This window comes from Halichoeres trimaculatus, unplaced genomic scaffold (genome assembly GCF_033239565.1).
Source record: "Halichoeres trimaculatus isolate MK-OKI-2021-1 unplaced genomic scaffold, fHalTri1.1 fHalTri1_scaffold_12, whole genome shotgun sequence".
In the NCBI taxonomy this organism is placed as follows: Eukaryota; Metazoa; Chordata; class Actinopteri; order Labriformes; family Labridae; genus Halichoeres; species Halichoeres trimaculatus.
The window spans coordinates 31,547,325-31,565,723 of record NW_027437190.1 but is presented as its reverse complement, the minus strand read 5'-3'; the positions used below and the strand labels follow the sequence as shown (position 1 = coordinate 31,565,723).

Sequence of the window (18,399 nt, the reverse complement as noted above, 5' to 3'; positions counted from 1 at the left end):
AAATGACAGTGTATGAAAAAATCAGTGCTGTCAGGCGATTAAAAAAAAAAATCTAATTAATTACAGGATTTGTAATTAATTAATCGAATTAATCGCATTTTAATCTCATATCTGCTTAAGGTCCCCAAATAAAGAATATGAATTCTAGGACATTACAGAATTGTAGTGCATGACTAATCAAATTAAAACAGGAAGAAAAGAAGATTTGTAAATCCAGATTCTTTTTAACTGTCGATATTAAAATGTCCATGTTCCCTGCCATTGATGTTGTAGAACTGTTTACTGCATCTAAAGAAGTAAATTATGTTTTTCAGCAGGGGGAGGTGGCGTCTGGCGAAGCTTGTCAATCAAAATCCTGCTCGTTAACTACTGTGAGTGAGAGCGGTGTGCTCTTTGGACGAGAGCTCAGCATGGATATGAGGAGAAGATGTGAGATGACAGAGACATAGAGAGACGCTGCAAGTCAGAAAAGTTCAGGCAGCTCTTGCTCCAACTGAGGATGCGTCGCGGGAGTTCAGAGAGAAAGAGCGGCGCCATTGTGAGAAAAGACGACGGAGATCATGGAGAGGATCAAAGGATGGAGCGCCCGAGATGAACACGATTAAAAAAAAAGTACTTTTTGTCTCTTTGTTGGATCAAAAACAGGAAGAGAGACATGAAAGAAGAGAGTCCACGCTTCTTAGGTAGATTTGGTGTTTACATGGTCAGAGAAAACAAGATTATTTGGGTTAATTTTTATAATACATTAATTGACGATATAATTAATCAATCAAATTAAAAAGTCGACAGCCCTAAAATAAATCAAAGTTGTTGCTGATGGTTTTGTTTGCTTCTGTAGGTCCCAAAGAGTAAATTTAGGTCTGTTTGGTGACCATAAAAAATACTGCATAGGAGCTTTAAAAACATGACTCTAGGTTAAATGGTTTGTCCACAGGAGGGCGCCAAATTTGAGAACAACCTGAAAAATGGACACAGGAGCTTTAAGACAGAAGCTAACAGAGAGTTTCTTCTAGTCCACCGTGGTCGTCTCTGCTGCTTAAGTCCCGCTCTGAGGGCGCCGATAAGATCACGAACTGTCTGCCTGAAATATAAATGCGCTCATATTCCCCACAGCGCTCTGTCAGAGAGCAGGCGTGCAGCAGAGCGACCGAGGAGCCTTGTTGAGAGGTTAAATGCTCCTGACTGAGAATTTGCCTTTTTTCTCTCCTCAGTGTGTGTGTGTGTGTGAGAGAGTGTGTGTGTGTGTTATTACATGTGACCTGAGTGACACGCAAAAACAGGTTGAGCTGCCTGAGTGACGAGCGAAACAGTCAGAGTCAGTTAGTGTGTCAGTGACTGATGTATGTGACGCTTTAGGATGAAGAGAGAAAAAGGTCATTTCATCGTGTGTCAGGAATTTAAAAACAGACACATTCATGAACACACACACACACACACACACACACACACACACACACACACACACAGTGACATGCAGTTATGTCATTTTAAAGTTAGCCATCATGTAATCCGGCGTATCACTTTAATGGACGGCGAGCAGGATTGAGCGATACGTCAATGGGAGCCATTTTCCTCTGAGAGGCCTCTGATAATGACCGAGCCGTGAGTGCGCTGACAGGGGTTAAGTATTTGAATTTGTCAATGGCTAAATTACTGGGATAAGTGAAGGTTTTCAGAGGCAGAGGAGGACAGAAAGCCCTGTTTTGCTGTTAAACTGCCGACTGCTGGGTATGGATTAGTCGATACACGCTGTCTGTTAGATTTCAGAGCAGCAGGGGAGTGTTCGCTCGCTGGCTCGCTGCAGAGGCCCCAGGCTAACCCACACATTTGGACTTTGACTCCAGCCGGTCTGTTATTAATGTTTCAGTTTTGGTTGACCTATATTTTTTGCTGCTGTTGGTGTTTTTGAGGGTTGGAGGAGGTGCTAGAACACAAGTGCTGAATGTTTCATATTCCTGAGCTATAAGCGGATGTTAGGGCTGACATAACACCTCACCAACCACAGCGCCTCACCTTCTCTTAAAGCTCCTGTGAGGAGATTTTAATCTGTTTATATAATGCAGTAAAATTAAAACTGTAGATATTTATAAACCACAAAAGAAAATTAAATCATTTTTAGCCAGTTCTTAACAGTAGGGCTGGGACGACATGCTTTTCTCGGGATTCGATTCTATTACGATTTTTGGGGTGCCTTTGTTTTCAGAGAGAGGGAAAGAAAAGTGGTCATTTTTTTCCCAATCCAGTTTATAAACAAAGACTCAAATGAAGAATTTGAATTTAAAAAGAAAAAAAAATTGACAAAGAATCTCGATTTTGATATTGCAAAACCAAAAAATCCCAATGTATAGAATTTGATTTATTCTCCCACCCCGACTAAATAATTATCTTCAATGTCTGAAGTTGCTGGTGCAGGATAAGTGTCAGATAAAGTTTTAAATTGATGAAACAACTGTTTTTTATTTATCTACCACAGCAAAGATTCTTCACAAGTGTATAATTGACTGACAAAAAAAGAGAAGGATGAGACTAAAACATGTACAAGAGTAAGTGGTGTTACTTTGTCCACAGGGGGCGACAAAACCCAAACACTGAGGGTTATTTCCAGGACTTTAACCCTCTAATGCCAAACCTATCATATTTAATACTTGAGTTACAAAAAATCTCTCTCTCATCAGCATGATAGTTTCCTCAAAAACGTGAAAAAAGTATTCTGCCTCCTTGAGGACGACCATTCACTGCAGGCAGCTGAAAACATCTGCTCTTGTGAAATCATTCACACACTTTTCATTCAGAAAATCATGACCTATTTTCAAGGAGTTGCAGTAAGAATAAAATCAAAATTGTTTTGTATTTTCTGCATTGAAAGAACATATATTTACTAAAAATTGTACTTAAAAGTTGCCAAAACTGCCTTTTGTGTCAAATGTGACACAAAAATCTTTCATAAACAAATTGATACAGCAATATTTTTGTGGATTTTGTTAAAATGGTCGATCTGAGCTCCAAAAATCTAGAATTTTCCGTGTACTTTTTGATGGTTCAGGCTTTTCAGGGTTAAGTCCATGTTGCCAAATGTTGTCATGTACAAACTCTAAGGACTTTATCCCTTTAACTTGCAGCTCAACTGTTTTGTACAATATTTTTTTTAAATCACTAAGACCTTGTTCAAACGTAACTGGGTATTTTAAAAAACAAATATCTCTTCTCGTTTATTTGAAAAAAATACTTTTGCCCACACCTACTCAGACAAATCTGCCAATTTTTTTTCTTTGTTTGTTTGTTTTTTTGTTTCACGTCTTAGAACTTCAACAGTAAAAAAAAGAATAAAAAAAAACAACTTTTTTTCGTGGATAGAATATTAAATGGTTAAAAATTCTAATTCTAAAAAAAGATTATATGTTCCTTGCATTGTAAAAGTGAAAGTTAAAGGGTCAAAATGAGAGGTGGTTAAAGAGTTATTAGGATGTAAATATTATAATAATGCATTAACCCAAAAAGTGTGATAATCTTAAAGGTACAGTGTACAATATTCAACAGACTCGGTAGAAATGTTTTTTTAAATAAGTGTTTAATCATCTGAATGTAAAAATATAACATATAAGTGAACAAAGAATTAGTCCTTTATATCCTCACAAGCAGAGGGTCTCATCCATGGAGGCGGCCATCTTGCACCCCCATGTTCCTGCTATTAGCGATGTCCCAATCTGACACACTGATCAGTATCGGCGCATGATATGACTATTTTTTGGAGGATTGGACAGTGTCTGATTTTGTTAAGTGATTGGAACTGATACAGTTTTTACACGTTTTCAGCACTGTCACGCTTTACGGCTGCTGTAAATCAAACATCGTCGCAAACATGTCCGCTGTGTGGAACTACTTCTCTTTGGAAAGCAATAATGGTAAAACAGCGTCTTGCAACATTTGTAAAGTGAGTGTTCTTCAAGGAGGTACCAACAGAGCTCACTTTGATACAACAAATATGATCACTGGTATTGGATCAGATCGATATCGGCAAAACACATCATGAAAAAATCAGAATCGGATAGGAAGTCAAAGAATCTGAATCGAGACATACACAAACTACTAACATACAGTTTTTTGTATTTTTTAGAGCAGATGCTGAAATAAAACACAGCAGAAAACAATGGTTGTTGACAAACTGAGGATCATATTTGTCGTGCATTTGTAGCTTCTTGTCCTCAAAGGACTCTTCACTGACTAGAGAGGTGAGCAACGAAGCACGGATTAAACTTTGACAGCGAGCTGTTGTTAAATATTTGCATTTATTTACACTGTACCTTTAAGGACAGATGAAGATCACAATTTCTGAGTTAAATTGCTGCAGAATCTGTCTCTGTAGAGCTCATCTGGTCTAAAACATGGCTGTACACTTGGGCCGAAATTGCTATTCTTCAATATTTACGATTTTTCAATTTTTGCGATTTTAAGTTTGCTTTTTTAACACCAGACCATGAGAAGAAGTTAAATGATGATGATAGTGCCCACAGACTTTATCAGGAGCCATATTTTCCCACAAAATGCACATCATATGAGACAGAGAGAAACATTTAGCCCCCTGCTGGAGACAAGTGGTTACTTTTTTTCCCCAAGTTTGTAAACAAAGACTGAAATAAAGAACTTAAGAATCATGTTTTTGATATAACCAAACAAAAAATCCTAAAATATAGCGTATATTGATTTTTAATGTCCACCATGAGTCTGGTTCTGCTTCAGTTTTATCCTCCAAACTGTTCTAAAATGTAGAGGTAGACCGATATATTGGCCGGCCGATATATCGGGCCGATATTTGGACATTTGTCTCTATCGGCCATCGCCCGTATTTTCTTTTAAAAAGCCGATTTTTGACCCGTTGTATAAAATGACGCAATTTTTGATCAGGCACAAAAAAGATGAGCACCTCAAACTTGTGGAACCACTTGGATACATTACATACTTTTGTTCAAATTATATTAATAAGTTTAATTTTCTTTTTTGACATTTTAAGAAGAGTGTGAATGTTTACTACTGCTTGTTACATTGTGTGTTTACTCAGACAAAATATTTCATTGTTTTGAAAGCTGAATAAATGTTCAGAGGACTGGACACGACTTGTTGTGATAGATTTCTTTTAGTTGCTCAGAAATTGCTGCGTTTCACAAAAATGTGATAAATATATATTTAACAATAGGCCTGAATATCAAATTGGAAAAATCGGCTATGCATATCGGCATCGGCTGCCCAAATTTGGAAAGCATCGGCATCGGCATCGGCATTGGCCCCCAAAAAACCCATATCGGTCGACCTCTACTAAAATGCTCATTGATTTATGGACCATCTAATACTGAATTATAGAAAAGAGGAGAGGGTCTAGACCTGCTCTTTTTTGAGGTGTCCTGAGATAACTTATGTCACAGTTCAGCGAGCAAAACTTGGCTCATGAGTTGATTCAAAATGACTAAAATATGAAAATATTCCTGCATAAATCCTGCAGTGTGTCTTTAATTTGATTTTTTTTAGAGGAAATATAAATTTTATGTTTTCATTTGAGTGTTTTTCTTCTAAAACAGTTTGGAGAGCGTCACTGTAACTTAGATCAGGGAGATCCAGTTTGTAACACGATCTAATGTGGTGAAAGTGTGTATCCAGAGCAGCGTACATGTGTGTGTGTGTGTGGGTTGAAGGTGTCTGATTCAGGAAAAAGGCCAAACACTCAGCATGGTGTTGTGTTTGCGTGCCTCCATCAGCGCAGTAAACCTCCTCACGTGTATTTGTGTCCTCGGTGAAGTCAGTATCTCGTCCTCGTGGGCTGCTTCAAAATTAAAACATTCACTCCAGTTCAAAGGATCTGTCAGGCTGATTCTCTTTGCCTCCCTGCTTCCTATTCAGCCCCAGAAACACGGCTCAGTCAGAGAAACAAGCCGAGGTGGTGTGTGTGTGTGTGTCTGTGCATGTGTGTGTGTGAGACAATGACACAAACCCTGCCAAGGTTTTTAGAAAGGTCTATCTCCCACTGAGGCCAGCACAGAAATGTTTGCTGTCACGGTGCGCTGAAAGGTGCTCGGGATAAAAGTCTCCAACAAATGATATGATGTCGTACGCAGCAGTCTGCAGAAAGAGGTCAAACGTCCCCTTTGGGAGGAGGAGAGGAGGGGGAAAAAAAGAAGAAGCCACACTCACTTGAAAGCAGAAGAGGCTCTGAATGTGACGCGGTCAGATCATGAAAGTTTTAGCACAGCTTCTCCGGCAGATAAATATTAATTCAGCCTAAACAGGAAAGTCACGCAGCAGTGTTAGTGATATTAAACGATGGAGTGAAAACAAAAGTTTCATGGAGCCAGAGAGGGCATCATCTCTCCACCAACCTTCTCCTCGGATGTTATCTCAACTCTGTTAAAAATTAAAGTGCAGCATTTCGACCTATGTGCTGTGACGCTGTATATTTTAGAGGAAACATCTGAATGATTAATAATCTACCAACCTCTTCCAGCTCCACACAAATCATGACTCGGCCAATTCTCAGCTTTTTTTAGAGGAATCTCTTTCGATTATCTTCAAAGTGTGTGATGCATATTTAAGCTGGATTATCACAGCTGGAAATAAACACAGCATCAGCTCAACATCTACACCTGAACATGGCAGATGCATGACTAATGTATGACTTCCTGAGTGCAGCTTCACACTTCACCATCTTTACGTTCAGCAGAGTTTTGCAAAATGCTTCATGAATATTTACGTTTGATTTCTTTGTTTTGATTTCATCCTGACTTTTTACACACACCTGTTTTCATTTTTGTTTTTGTTTTTCTTTTCAGAGTAGACAAATGATGGTTTGCAAACAGAAGTCAGCCGACAAAGAGGATTTCAGGACGACGTTTAATCCCGCTGACCTCAAATGCACCAGCAGGATGAGCTCGCCACTGTACGTTGACCTGCTCCACTTTTGAGCCTTTTTGCACACAATCATGAGCCAGCGCTGCAAAAAACGACTATTTTTTTTACATCAACATGCAGAAAAAAGTCAATTTCATACTTCATATCTGGACTTTTTGCAAATCTCTCATGCTCTTGTTTGCAAAATGTTTTTGAAGGAAATTTTTCTGCAAAACAGGCGGATTGCTTTGCTTATTTTCTAAAAACTCAGAGTGTTGTCTGGAGTTTGCACTGCAGCAAAATGTTATCTCATCTAAAAAGCAGGGAAATTCATTTGCATGGGGTCTTAAGGACTCATGTGCATGAACCATGTGCTGCCTTCAAGGCTGTGAGGTCAACGCTGCAAGAAATGTGTTTTTAAACAAAATATACACTAAAGTGGAGTTAAAAATGCATAAAAAAGGAGTGAAAGAGTGTGTTCATGTGATCAGAACCTTGATATGTGACACATGTTGAGTTTTTTGGAACTGATTGCTCAAAATGTGAAGTTTTTCAGTGATTCAGTGCAGTGTTTTGCAGTAAACACGCTGCGGCTCGTCAGGCGATTTCCACGGGTTCATTCAGCCACAGCTCGTGTGGTGTGGTGTGGTGTGGCTGGGGGGTGTTTCACATGAGGTAAGACTGTGTGTACACTGCACACACACACACACACACACTTACACACACTGTAAGATAGGAGAAGAAGTGCACTACAGGAGTGACTCTTGAGAGATGATCTCCTCTCAGCTGTGAGGAGGAGGAGGAGGACGGGTGTTTACATCCAGCCTCAGAGAACAAAGGTTGGCGAGGTCGCTGTGCAGCACAGGCACTTGTGTCCTTCAACAACCTCTGCTGGAGTGTCCTTGAGCAAGATTGCTCACTCTCTGAGAGGAGAAACAGGAGGCCTGGAGTGACATCTCCATCTCCATCCCAGAGTTCAAAACTTTAACCCTCACTTTACTGCTGCATCTCCAAACTTAAAGATAAATAAAATCATGATCTGAGGAGATGTTTCTATCAAACTGCTTCCTTTTGATTAAACTGAGGAGCTTTCTAGATGATTTATTCAAAGCTGGACTTGATCCAAAGTGCGTAAACAAAAAACAAACCCCTGCCAACGCAGATGTTCACAGAAAGAACTTTTGGCTCCGTTCGCTTCACATTCTCAAATATGCGCCCTCGCATCCCTCCTGAATGGGACGTCGCCGCTGAATGATAATTAATAAGGGAAGCGCTCCTCTCCACCAACACGTTTGCTCTGCTCCTCTTTGGCATTAACTGACCCGTTGTTAATCCAACACAATACAACAAATGTAGCGGCATCCTCTTATAGCGGCTCGGGGTGTCGGTGGGCAAACAGCGTAATTAAAACAGAGGGACAAAGGAGGGATTTCACAGAACACAGCGCACCGCAGTGAATGCGCTAGATTTGGTAAATGAATGCGGAATAAGCATTGAGGAGCCGCAGGTGGTGACTGATTATTTACCCATAACAACAGCGCCTGTAGAATAAACATTTAGATCAACAGGCGTGAAAACACGGCGCGTATTTTACGCACAAATCCCACACTTGCACTTTTAATTACGCATGTGCAGAGGAAGAGAAACTGCATGAATTCTGCCAGTTTGTTTTATTTTTAAATGTGGGTGGATCAGATTTTCTTTTGCACAAAAATAAGTTCTGTTGTGCTTTTCTTTTTTTTTCTTAAACCAGAAAACATAATGTGAAAAACAGCGCTGGATCTTGTTAAACTTTACAGCTCAGTTCCAGCTTTAATTGCCTGTTAAGATTGATATTCCAAACCGTTACGCGCGACGCACAGAATCGTAAACAAACGCCTCTCACGTTGACATCCATCACACACACACTCATACACACACACACACACAGGCACACCTTGCGTCTTACCCTCTCTCCTCATGCCGACCTTCAGGCACTTCTTGAGCCGGCAGTACTGGCACTGGTTCCGGTGGTGCTGGTCGATGGGACAGTCCCGGTTCCCCCGGCAGGTGTACGACAGGTTCCGCCTCACAGAGCGCTTGAAGAAGCTTTTGCATCCCTCGCAGGTGAACTGCCCGTAATGCTTCCCGCTGGATTTGTCCCCGCACACCATGCAGTCCACGTTGGGGATCTTGTCCCCGGAAAGCGCATCGTTCCCCGGGGTGGAACCGTTGGGGGTTCCCGGTGCCCCGCCGGGCTCCTGTCCGCAAATCTGGAGCTGAGAGCCCGGATCTGCAGAAATGTTCTCTGGCCACTGGTTTACTACCATTGCCATGCTATCCCCAAACACTTTGGTCTTTGTTTAAACCACAGAAGGAGGGAGTGAGTGATAGAGATCCGTCTTGACGTGTTGGGAGGAAGAACACAAGGAAGGGCGAAAAGGCGCTTCCCGCTTCCCTTAAATCAGTCTGATCTCTCTGATGTGAAGTATTTAAACTCTTTTCTCTATGTTAGCGAGTTCTGCTGGGTGAACATCTATCAAAGTTTACAGCAAACGCGAGGTATCAACATGATCGATGCATAAGAGCGCAGCCTACAACTCCCGGTGCTCCTCTGTGCGCAGAAATCCATAAACACGTTGATCTCCGGAGTGAAACCTCTCAAACAAGTCCGAAAAGTCCGATTTTAGGATGTAGGAATAAAATGATATCTCACTTTCACGTCCCTGCCAAAGTCAAAGGAGGTGAGATCACGCTGAATGAAGCAGAATCTCGCCGGTGAGTGCTGCGTGTCTCGAGTCTCTTCAGATGAACCCTTCCTCCTCAGCGCGCTGGGTTTGATACTGACCACAGGTCGTGGTGCTCAGCGGAGGATCCGTGTAGTCCCAGACAGCTCCTGGAGTGAGAGTGCAGCGCCTTCCTCTTGTTCCTGCGCGCGAAAAGCTTTTGGATTAACGTCAACGTGCGGTTTTTGTTGAGCCAACACACATGTGGAGTATCCCCAGCGAAGCAGAGCTGGAACACGCTTTGCTGATCGAGAGCCTCGCTGTGCTCGCTGCTCCCTCCGTCTGTCCGTCCGTCCCTCCTCTCGGAGCCAAAGCTGCGATTTGGGGGAAAGTGTCACTCGCGGTTCTGCTTCGTCTGGCTGCCCCCCTGGCGGCGCTCCATGTAAGGGCATAACTGCCAAATAAGGTCATAGCCCCGCCCCTCGGCGGGAGAGGTGAAAGGAGAGGTGCTGGCTGTGATTGGGCCCCCGAAGTCCGGTAAAAAGTAAGAAGGATTCTGATTGGACGAAGGTCTATTAGGGATGAGTTTGAGTGACAGGAGCGGTTGTTGTGATTCAGGCGCTTTGAGAGGAGCTTTAACGGAGTCATGATGAACTTTTGATGTGGATAATGAGCGCGTGCACAGACAGAAGAAACTTGGAGTTAATTAAAAAAAAAAACTTTTCAAAGTTTCACAATCTGTAAATTTATTTGGAGACTTTTCTCTCTATTGAAGAAAAAAACACATTAACCACTTTTATCCCTTTGAGATGATTAAATATCATAATTTTTATGGTTCATTTAAAGAGAAAGGAAAAATTCAGAGTCACTCTCGAAAGAAAAAAATAGCAGTGTTGATATTTTTACTTTTACAGCTTCAGAGAGCTGAAGGAGAAAAGTTCATGCGCTAAAAATTAAAGATGGATCTCATCACGAACTGGATTTATTAACTTATTTAACTGGAATTATAATAAGACATTATTTATAAAGAGCCTAAAATCCTGAAACTCTTTTTTTTCATGAGAAAAATGTTTTTATATCTGTAAATGAGGTGTAAGCAGCCTGTTTTCTGTCTTAAACAAAGTTTGGAGTGAAGATTGTCAGACCACCGTATTTCTTTTGCGCGTTGATGACACGAAATAAACATTCGTGTTTTTTCTACAAATATAATGTCTCACAGTTTGTTGTTCTGCCCTCTGATCGTGGACTGGAGGTCACAGTTTACCAGCAGGTTTATCTGCGCGCTGCACTGCTGCGCCATCAATCTTCGGTCAGCTGTCCACAGCATTAATCCCACTGATGTGGGCTGAGAAATTCAACACACATCCTCACGTTTCCTGGGAAAATGAAAATGACTTTAAAGGAAAAACTTTCAGATTTTTTTTTTTTAAGTTAAATAAAGTTAAATAAAGTTCACACCTCATGTTGTCAAACAAACAATCCCATGAGGTCGTCAACAACAACAACAAAAGGTGCCAAACTTCTCACCAGGCCATACAAACTAGCTAAGCGGTTCAGCAGAAGAGAAAGTGTTGGTTTAGTGCTTTTGTTGTGTTGTACAGTTTGAGGAAGCGACAAAAGGTCGATCCCCTCTGAAGAGGCGTCAGAGCGAGGAGCAGCAGGGTCGTGAGTCTCTCCCATGACCACTTCAGGGTTCTTATGTCATGTGAAGGCTCCAGATTATGGATCAGTAGAGCCTAAAGCTGCTCCATCCATCAGTCTATCTTGATTAAGCGCGTAAACAAGAACAATCCAACGTGTTGCGCATTTACGCACAGAAAATAATATTTTCGTATATTTTTCACGTTCAAATTCCTCCTACACCTTCATAATAATGGTTTAAAACAATAAATAAAAATAAATAAAAAGTTAATAATTAAATAAAGTAGTAAATCTAGAAATATTAAATTAGGACCGTGACGTTTCCAAACAGGTGACCACTAATTTGATTATTTCCGCGTTATTTCCACGCCCACAGCGCAGCGACATCAGCTCAACTCTGAAAACCAGACGCTTACACGAACCTAAACACTCCCTCTGAAAATAAATAAATCAGAAATTTCCCATGTTTCGCTCCTCCTCAGAGAAAATAAAGCGCTAAAAACGACCGGAGCGCACTCCTGGCTCCTGGGAGAAGCGCCGGAGGCCACGAGCTTGGCCCCGCGCGCGGCTTAATTGCTGTCACATGTAACCTTACCTGTCTCCCAATTAGCCCTGTGACTCGCTATTAGCAGATTCCACGAGCTGCAGGCCTGTGACCGAGGGCACCTCAGGGTTTGGGGTCTAATGATTAGAGAGTAACTCTATCCAGGCCGGGCTTATGATGAATATGAGGAGGACTGAGGGAGAAACTTCATTAAAGGAGGATCAGCTGCAGGCTTGGTTTGAGCATGTTAAATCCAAAATGAAGATGATGTACAGTTTGACACTTTTTTTTTTTCTGTCACTGAATTTTCTTCCTGATGTGAGAAAACAATCAATCACATATAAATGCTCAGTGCTGCTTTTCCTCACAGTGACATGGAGAGCATCACTGTGTCCTGTTGGGTGTTTTCAGCTGCAGAGGCTCCAACAGCTGGACATTGAACTAAAGCTGCTTCTCTAGAGTTTCCCTCTTTTTCCTCCAAATTTCTATAAAAAAATCTAAGACAAAACTGGAAGGGATTGTCTTAAAAAACAAGTTGTGGAGGAAGTTGTGAAGAGGATTCCTCCTGTCAAAGGTTATCACAGGTTTTCCAAATCCTGATTATCTGAAAAGTAAAAAGAGGTGAAAGGTAAATGTGGCAGATGATTGAGCTCACTTTTCACTTCTGTGTTTTTCTTTTGTTCACAGTTTAACATTTTTATTGTCTAGGTATTTGGAAGTGATACTGACTGTGGTAAGATTTTGAGCGTAAATAAATCATTAACTCCGCATCTGTGCTGTTCTAACATTGCTCACACCTAGGGATGGGTACCGAATTAGGTACTTTTATAGGTACCAACCGAATTCTGCCAAAAGTACCAGGTAACAATTTATGAAAAATCGAATGGCATCATGTTTAGGCACCTGAACGCATCCTTGTGAATGTGGAGGAGTGGAAGAGTAGGTGATTTTCTATGCTAGACATGAACACAGCATGACAAGGTTATACTTTGAGCAGTGAATATGCTAAATTGAAAAAAATAAGATTTAAAAAAATTGACATTTTTTACTACATAAAGACAAAAAGTATCAATCAATCAATCAATCAATCAGCTTCATTTAAAGAGCACTTTAAATACAGAGTTTGAGCCAAAGTGCTGAACAGCGAGGAAAAACCAACAAGAGCCAAGAGCAGATATAAAACACAAAATGATAAGATAAAAACCAAGACAAATGAACAGGGTAAGACACTATTGTGTCAGGGCAGCACAAACACATTACACACAGACTTCCATAGCCAGTATTAGATGGAGCCATGGCTATGAACATAAACAACCACAGACAGCAGCCGACAGCACACACTCATAAACAGACAAACACAGGTGCATACATCCAAGTTCTACCACAGGAAGACATCTTAATTCTGAGAGGAAATAAACTCATGAGAATGCAAGAGAATAAAAGTGAGTTTTAAGATGCACTGTAAAAAAAAAATGTTGTTTTCACAGGAAAACGCTGGCAGCTGTGGTTACCAGAGAATTCCTGTAAAGTAGAGAAAATTACCAATACAAAATGTAAATTAACTTACAGTGAATGAATGTATGTCAAATCACATTCAAAACCTGTAAATTCCACCAAAAACATGTGTTAATGTTGCATAATGTTGCATGTCCAGGGAGCACTGAAAATTTGTACCATTGAGTACTGGTACCGATTGCCAGGTACCAGACATCTGTACCGTATCGTTTCAAATGTGAAAGGTACCCATCCCTGCTCACACCTTTAGCAGAAGTCTCCTAATCCTCCCAGTTATTTCCCAAAGAGATATTAAAGATGCAGCAAGAGGAAATATGGACAAGGATTCTTAAAAAGTCTGATGATGACGATTTCACAGATTTGCAGCTTCCCCTTTCCTCTCACTCCTGTATATTGAACACGAATGACTCTTCCTTTAATTCTGCTTCATAAACACATTAACTGTTGGTGAATTTCATATCCAGTAATATACTGAGCTGAGTAAGGATGGGTACCAAATTAGGTACTTTTATAGGTACCAACCCAATTCCGTCTGCAGTACAGAGTACCAATTCACTGAAAACCAAAAGATACCTAACGGCATCCTTGTGACTGTGAGGGAGTGGAAGAGCAGGCAGTTTTCCATGCAGGGCATGAACACAACATTCTAAGTTTATATTGAACTGAACTCTTATCAAGTGTTTGTGTCTCATTTTCAGTAGAAAATGTCTTTTTAGACTTAATATGAGACACACTCACCTGTCCAGTCCAGAAAAATGTCTTATTTCAAGTTATGTTAAGAGAAAATAAGGTCTGAATTGCTTGTAACAAGTTCAAAACAAATCTGCCAATGAAACAAGAGAAAAGTAACCTGTATTAAGCCATTATTCTAGCTTTAAGCAAATTTCCCAGCAAACTTTCTTGTTCAGACCTCATTTTTATTTTTTAACAACTTGAAACAAGACATTTCCCTGGACTGACCAGTTTAATGTGGCTTATATTGAGTGTAACAAGACAATTTTACTTAAAATAACACGAAAATACTTGATAAGATTTCTGTTATTTTGCAGTGAATAGATGTGTTAAATTGAAAAAAAAAAGAGTTATTAAACAAAATAATATTTATTACCACATAAACACACCCAAAAGTACCAAAAACTGGTACCATTGAGTGCGGATACTGATTGCCAGGTACTGGGCATCTGTACTGTATCATTTCAAATGTGAAAGGTACCCATCCCTAGAGCTGAGCTAAACTGATGTCTTTGTGTGTGTCTGTGTGTAAGTACCAACTTGTTTGCAAAACAGACAAACCTAAATTTGTAAAATTCATGTCTTTTTGTTCTTATGTGGGGCACCAATTGCATGTTCAGCTCTTTTTGTACTCTATGCATGCTTTAAAAAGGATTTGTGAAAAAAAAATTGTAGAAAAATGCAGATTACACTGCAAAAAAACTGAAATCTTATCAAGTTTTTGTCTTATTTTCAGTAGAAAATGTCTTATTAGACTTAATATGAGCCACAATCACCTGACCAGTCCGGAAAAATGTCTTATTTCAAGTTGTTTAAAGACAAAAATGAGGTCTGAATTGTTTGTAACAAGTAAAAAAAAATCTGCCAATGGAACAAGAGAAAAGTTACTTGTATTAAGAGATTTTTCTGGTGTTAAGCAAATTTGAGTAAATTTTTCTGGTTTAATTGGCAGATTTTTTTGAACTTGTTATAGACAATCTTTAAACAACTTCAAACAAGACATTTTTCTGAACTGAACAATTTTACTTAAAATAAGACAAAAACACTTGATAAGATTTCCATTTTTTGCAGTGTAATAATGAGGGGAAGCAATATTTGTCTCTCAAACTACTTGAAAAGGTGAGCATTAAACAATAAGGAGCAACAATGCTTTAAATATCCATTATTAGAGCAGCATCCTAAGAAGGGACACTTTTAGAAAAGAGTTGCATCATGTTAGCTTCACATCTTTAGATCAGGGTTGACTCAGGTATCAAATGACATGTGAGAATATACTATATTTTACAGTTTTATATATTAATATTTTTGGCTGAATCAAGATCAGACTGTGCTTTTCAGGCTGTGGCAAAACCTACAAAACCTCCTCTGAGTCGATCAATAAAAACTAAAACTGTGCGCTTAATTCTTTTGATTTATTCTGTGATATATAATAATGAAGGAATATGATTTAAGATGTATTTTTTTGTGTCAGGTTTTAAAGATTCACTTCAAATCGTTTGGCAGTTTGTAACCACCGCTCTAATTACCTAAATCTGCAGCTCGTGTTTGACGGACGTCTGGACCAACTGTCCGGGGTCTCGGCTCTGACACACGAGGGTGTCAGTACGGGGGCAAGAGGTGGTAAACATGACCGCACCGGATGGCCTAGGAAACACAGAGGCCGCCGCTTTTCTTGTTAATTTATGGACTGCCTGACAACACCGAGGGCCCACAATGCAATGCTCCACTTCAGCCGCTGCTAAATATGATCCCATTGAGGAAAGGAGCCATCAAGAGAGCAGGTAGACGTGTAACCTGAGCGAGCTCCTGAAATAGAAATTCAAAGCTGAGGATGACGTGTTTGTTGGGGAGGCCTCGTGGACAGATAGTGTCAGGATGCTGGTGTGTTCGCTGGAGGTCAAACTGCGGAGGAAAGGCTCGCTGATGGACGGACAAGGAGGAAGAACGCCGTCGTTTACTTAAAAAGGCGAACAGGAGCAAAGCGTTGATAATTAGCTCTGTGTTAATCAGCGAGGGTGTGTATTCACAGCCGAGAAGCAAAGCCGAGAGTTTTTAAAAGTCGCTGCTGTTTCCTTTAGCCGATTGGGGTTGATTAAGAGGTTAACTGCGCAGAGGCATGGCGTCTTTAAGGGAGATTTATCTGTTCCTGCTCTGACCCCTCGGGGGAAGCTTCCCTCACCCCCAGTGTCCCCAGGATTTATTTAGTTATTTGTTTATCTGTTTCAGTGGGGTCACCCTTTTCTCTGCACTACATCTCAGCCCTGTTTGTGCATCTCAAACCCATTTTTCATCCCGTTTCTGGTGGGATCGTGCACGGCGCTGGTTCCATTTGCTGAGTAAGCGAAGAGGACACGAGCTGAGGCCCCGCTGAGTCTCGTGACCTTTGACACTTGGCAGCCATACGCTCCCAAAATTGGTTATTTTCATTTAACACGTATTTTGCTATCTGTTCAACTTTGGCCCCCATTTGGAGGAATTATAGTGTTTTCCTAATTGCTTCCTGACAGTTTTAATTCAGCTCGGCTTTAATTTATGGTCTTTATTTCCTATTTTTGTATTAATTCATCCGAGCGCTTGCGTATTTTGCTCAAAAGGTGGTGAACCATAGTTTATAATCCTGACAGATGAAACTGTATTTTATCATTTCGCACAGGAAATTGTTTTTAAAGGCATCATCAGTACACATCAGCTGCATCCCAGCAGCTTATGTTTATTTTCCTATTTAGATTCATCAGAGTGTCAGAAGCTAGAAACTTTCACAAACACTTAAACGTCGAACTTCCGTTTTTAGACGTCCTCTCAAAAACCTTCTTCAACAACGTAAACTTCTCAAGTGATTGCTAGAACTCACTATCTCTCAAAATGTCACACACTCGCTCACTCAGCCGCACATACTCTCACACCTCTTGTGTAAGGACGGGGGGTGTCACTGTGAGGAGGCAGTGGGCCTTTTGCTGGGGTGGGTGGGTGGGTGTAGGGGGGAGGCAGAGGTGGAGGGGTGGGGGCTATACAGGGAATGCTATGTGGCTTGCATGACCTGACATGTCTCTGAAGCTGGAGGGGGGCTCGACCTTTGACCCCAGGGCTCCAAAACTAGGAAGATGAAAAAAGGGGATAGGGTGGGAGGGTTTCGCCTCTAAACAAGGGCTTCTGTTTCGACCACTCCAGGAATGTCAGCTCCATAAAAAGATGCCTACAGAGAGGAGGACAGAAAGAGAGAAGGGAAGAAAGAGCAGAGATCTATCTATCTATCTATCTATCTATCTATCTATCTATCTATCTATCTATCTATCTATCTATCTATCTATCTATCTATCGTATGGTTTCAGCTAGCATAAGTAAGCTAATGTGGCTCTGTCCAGTTGTAACAAAGTTTAACATCCAACATCTTTCAAGCCAAGTCATGACTACTAACAAAGAAAAGCAAAAAGAAAAAGCCCTCAAGAAATTAAAAATTATTCAATTTTTCGAAGTCTCACTTATGGTTGCTAGTTCTTGTTAGCTTTGCTAGCTGTCAATCGATTACAAGCTTTGCTATTTACAAAGTGACAACTATTTCACTCGCACAAAATTAAGTTTAAAATTTAAAGAGAAAAACTCTTAAGCTCTACATTCCTTCAAAACCTCATTCATCTATTTTTACTTAGCATTGCTAGCTCATCTGTTGGGCTAAAGTCACTTCCTGTTGTTGGGTAAAGTGAAAACAGTCAAGAAAAAAGGACATTTGTTCAAATATTTTTAACTGTTCAATCTAAAGAAGTGAAATTTATTTCTTTATTAATTTTAAGTTGCAAGCGTTGCTATTTTTGGATGTCAATGGGCTAGCTAACTGATCTATCATGTGGTTGTAGCCAGCTTAGCTAGCTAATCTTGCTCGGCCTGATTATAACAAAATTTGCCATAACCAAATAATAGATTATTTCCCTTCTTTATTAAAAAAAACATGGGGATTTGCTATTTTTTAAAGCCTTATATAACATTGTTAGCTTTAGTTAGCTAAGATAGCTTGTCCAGTGCTTTAAAACTTCAACTGGTCGTGTTGGGCAATGTGAAAACAGTCTTAAAAAACAAAACAAAACAACATTTATTTAACAGTTTTTTTCCTGCTCAGATAGTGGAAATGATACTGAAAAATACTGGCTAAAGTTGCTAGCTAGGCTATTTTGAGTGCTTGAGGCTAGTTATCTAAAGCTTTGTCTTAATGTTTTTTTTTGTTTGTGTGTTGTTTTTTTTATAACCTTTATCTAACCAGGTTGGTCCCATGGAGCTTGAAAACCTCTTTATCAAAGGAGACCTGGCCAAGACAGGCAGCAGCAAAAACACAAAGTTACAGACAGAAAACACAAAAAGAGACAAAGCACAGTCAATAAAACGCAAGATAATGTATAA

General features: G+C 40.2%; 1 protein-coding gene across 1 annotated transcript in view; it reads right to left on the bottom strand.

The window, feature by feature from the left end:
* The window catches only part of nr2f5 (nuclear receptor subfamily 2, group F, member 5), a 33,179-nt gene extending 23,203 nt beyond the window's left edge, over positions 1-9,976 (bottom strand). Inside the window, exon 1 of the mRNA XM_074684375.1 lies at positions 8,822-9,976. Coding sequence (XP_074540476.1) covers positions 8,822-9,188 — 367 coding nt within the window. The 5' untranslated portion in view covers positions 9,189-9,976. The remainder of the gene's footprint in view (positions 1-8,821) is intronic.
* Positions 9,977-18,399: the final 8,423 nt, after the last annotated feature.